Source organism: Brachyhypopomus gauderio, chromosome 9 (genome assembly GCF_052324685.1).
Source record: "Brachyhypopomus gauderio isolate BG-103 chromosome 9, BGAUD_0.2, whole genome shotgun sequence".
NCBI classification, from domain to species: domain Eukaryota; kingdom Metazoa; phylum Chordata; class Actinopteri; order Gymnotiformes; family Hypopomidae; genus Brachyhypopomus; species Brachyhypopomus gauderio.
In genome coordinates, this window is record NC_135219.1 from 5,314,944 (window position 1) to 5,319,015 (window position 4,072).

At 38.2% G+C, this 4,072-nt stretch overlaps 1 protein-coding gene across 1 annotated transcript; it reads right to left on the bottom strand.

Annotated features, from left to right (window-relative positions):
• Positions 1-1,866: 1,866 nt before the first annotated feature.
• Positions 1,867-2,901, bottom strand: LOC143522436 (trace amine-associated receptor 1-like). Its single transcript, XM_077016156.1, has one exon. It carries the CDS (start codon positions 2,899-2,901, stop codon positions 1,867-1,869), a length of 1,035 nt encoding a protein of 344 aa, XP_076872271.1.
• Positions 2,902-4,072: the final 1,171 nt, after the last annotated feature.

Genomic DNA, 4,072 nt, shown 5'->3' on the forward strand with positions numbered 1-4,072 from the left:
TGTAGAGAAAGGGAAGAACGGAGATACTGATGCGTGCGTATGAAGTCTGAATCCGATATGAGAAGTAAAATTAGAAATATGTAACCCATGTATTTCTGACCAGTAATCATAGTAGTAACTGTAGTGACCAACGAGGGAACTTATAACATTACTACAATCACTTTGGGACTGTTTATGAAAACCTACCGCTAATCGCGGTAAAAGTTCAGACTGTCGCCATTGTCGTTTCAACGTGAGTTAGCTGTGTCGTGTGGTTGAGAAAACAGACATTGTTCGCCAGTCAGGGGAGCAGGCTGTGTCGTTTAAGGAGCCAGAGGACATTGCCTAAGCTACGTGAGAAGTTTACACCGCGGCAAACATCGTTCGCAGCGAGGTGCTGTTCAACACGTGTTGCGCATGCCTGCAGCTCGTGGACGCCATGCTACCTGGACTAGGTAATCCATCTGGTCCGTCATCTCGTTTGGTTGATACTGAACAAAATTTTGTATTAGTAGAACTGCTTGAGGCTTTTCATCCACTCCCACAACCAGAATTCGAGAAAATAATTTCATCATTAAATTCTACTATTTGCACATTAGACTTAATTCTAATAGGCCTGCATAAAAGATGTTAAATGCTGGATGTCGTTAAACTTCCTCCAACTTAATGGTGACAAAATGGAGGTTCTCCTTCTGGGCCCAAACGCCGCAAGACAAAAAATACCAGATCTAATGCTAAATCTCTCAGACTACCCCATTACCTGGATGAGTAGCCAAAAATCTCGGACCTGTCATTTGATAAATATATAGATAAATCTACGTGGGTAGCTTTTCTACATCTCCGCAACATTGAGAAGCTAAGAAATGCATTATCACAGCATGATACACGTTTGTTAGCTCCAGTTTAAGGACAATATAAAATTGCAAGTCAAGTTGCACGTGTAAACCACATGGTGTAAACACGGTGTGTTCAGAATGGGATTTCTCGCGAACAGTTGCATGTAGATGGCTGAAAATCAGGAAAATTCAGTCACAACCTCCACTATGGTGAAGACCAAAGAGCTGTACACCTGCACCAGGCTGGGAAGACTGAATAATCAGCCCTGAACAAGACAAGACAAAGAACAGGGTTGACAGACTGGACTGGCTAAGAAGAAAAAGAAGAGACCAAACAGAAAAATGACACCCAAACTTTGTTCATGAACCGATTGTAGCATCCCATCACATCTGTGCATATGTCCATGTGTGTGTCCACACAGCTTTCTACCTTCTCGAAGGGCTTATAGCTTATAACATAAGTTACATATCTATTTTTCATTTTTATGCACACACACACACGCACACACATGGTGAAAAGGGTGGGGTGGTGGTACTGTGACGAAAGCATGTTAGATTTCACTAAGAACTATAAGTGCATATAAAAGGCCTTTACACAAGTTATATAATTTTGTATATGATCTATATATTTGACACTTTTCAATGCTTTGTATCTACAGTGACATGTATAATGCAAGGAAACAGTATGCATGTAGGCTACATTTATGTAAGGAAACAATACTGGAGCATTTCAGGATCCATTAGGTTGATTTATTAATATCAGTTACAGCAAAAATGCTTATTATGCTTATATTTAATAATTTATTGCGATATTTAAAAATTGTTAATGTGTTCAATATCTTCCTGGTTTTGTTTGTTTTTAATCAGTAATCCATCTTCAGTGTTAATAAATAAATAAATAAAACCACATAAATATAAAGTAGCAATGGAAGTCATCTAACGATTTGCTTTGAGATTTCTGAGAAAACCTTTGCACTGCAACAATTTAGTAATGTTAAGCTGCTACAGGTTACATTTAGTCTGCCAGTCTCACAGATTCTTGGGACCTGTTTTAAAACAATTTGGTATGTGAAGAATTTCTCCGAAATATCCTACCAGAGAGAATGACTCTGAAAGCATGCCTGAACCAGCTGTAGAACAATGCGTATACTAAAGGATTACATGTCGAGTTAAAGTACCCAACCCAGAGGAACAAATCAAATAGCAGTGGTGGCACTGAGTACCCAGTGAAGGGGTCTATAGAGTTACAAAGAAAGAATGGCACCCAAAACGTGAGAAACACCCCCATGATGATGGCCAATGTTTTTGTGGCTTTCCTCTCTGATCTGACTACATTGGTTTTCTCTGTTGTTTTCGTCTGAGCAGCAGCACGCTGGATTGCATGTGCTTGTCGCTGGGCTGCATGAAGGATTTTCACATACACACTGAGCATGATCAGGGCAGGAATATAAAAACAAAACATTGAAAACACAACACCACCTACTTTAGTCTGAAACACCATACAGGCACCTGTGCAGTCCAAGTTATTGAAGTAAAAAGCCTCATTGCCGATTATATTCAGCTCAAGAAAAATCATCCCAAATCCAACAACAGCAGAAATACTCCAACAAGCAAATATCATAAACAAGGTAGTGTTAGTTGTCATTTTACTGTGATACAGAAGAGGGTGACAGACTGCATAATATCGATCTAGAGAAATTATACACAGATTTAAAATTGATGCAGTGCATATTGTGACATCAAGACTGCTGTGTATTTTACACAATAATACTCCCAAATACCAACAAGTTTCCACAGATCGTAACATACTGGGAGGCATCACTAATCCTCCTACAAGCAGATCAGCTACAGCCAGAGAGAGAATTAGGTAGTTAGTTGGAGTGTGGAGCTGTTTGAAATGAATAACGGTTATGATAACCAGTAGATTTCCCACCACTGTAAGAAAAGATGAAACACTGAAGAGGATATAGAGTATAACTCGGACTTCCAGAGGATAGGTCAGCTTCACACAAGAACTATTAAGGGAATTGAAACAAAGCAGAGGCTTCTCCAAGATCCCATTTTGGCCAATGATTTCTTTATCCATCTACAGCACAGTGATGCTCTGTTCTGAGACATAGAACAGTGAAAAAAAAGTTAAATGGTACCCTTAACAAATAAAAAATTGCCAGATGGAGGAGTTTGATCCACAGTGGCGACCCCTAAATGAGAATTGCCGAAAGAAGAACAAATAAAAAATTGCACACATAATTCATATAAATGAACACATATAAATCAAAAATCCGATGCTATTTGATTAAATCAATGCACATGACTTGATTGTGACAAGTGCCAGATTAAAACTAGTATCAAAACCGACTTTATAGACATGCTAAAAACAACCCAAGTTTGTTTACATTGCACTACATTGCGCATAATGCATTTTATTTTGTTCTAATAACCTTAAAGTAATTTTTCACAATTTTAAGCATTTTCTTTCACAGTTTTTACAAAACGATTATTTTATCCATGGCCAACTGACATGCACATCATCCTAGTAACATACCTCTTCCAGCCCCATGTAGCTGTGCCACACTACAGGGAGAAAAGCCTTCATTTATAGTTTGACATAGCCCATAGCATGTGTTGCACCAGATCTGTTCATGATCTCTAATTACTCTTCCCAGAGGGCACCAAAAGAGGGCTATGAGGAGAAAAAACACACACCATGGAACACTTAACTGTCTAACGTGTAACCTGCACTGCTGCCATGTTAAAAGATTATTTTAATTTAAATGAATGGTCTTAAAAATGAAATGAATTTGTTATTTCTACATACTTCCAAAATACACACTGTATTGTATATGTGATTATTAGTGTCCCTGAAGGCCAAAAATGTAAAAACAAATTTGACAACTTTATATTAAACTTATATAAAATAATAACATTTAGAAAAAAGGTGAGTTTTAAATTCAGATCTGCTACTCTTTTTGCTAGAAAGTGCTGATCACAAAAATGAAAATATGCTGCAAATTCAAGACATTTGCAAACTAAATGCAACAGCGTACAAAACACTATGGGAGCCAGAGTGGACTTGAGAGGGAGGAAGGGGGGGGTGTCTAAGCAAAGTGTATATATTATATAACTTCCTACAAAATTCCCTTGGTGACATTATTTTGGCTCATGGTTTCTCTTATCATTGCTATGCTGATGACACCCAGCTAATTCTTTCCTTCCCTCAGTCTGACACCCAGGTTTCTAGGCATATCTCGGCATGC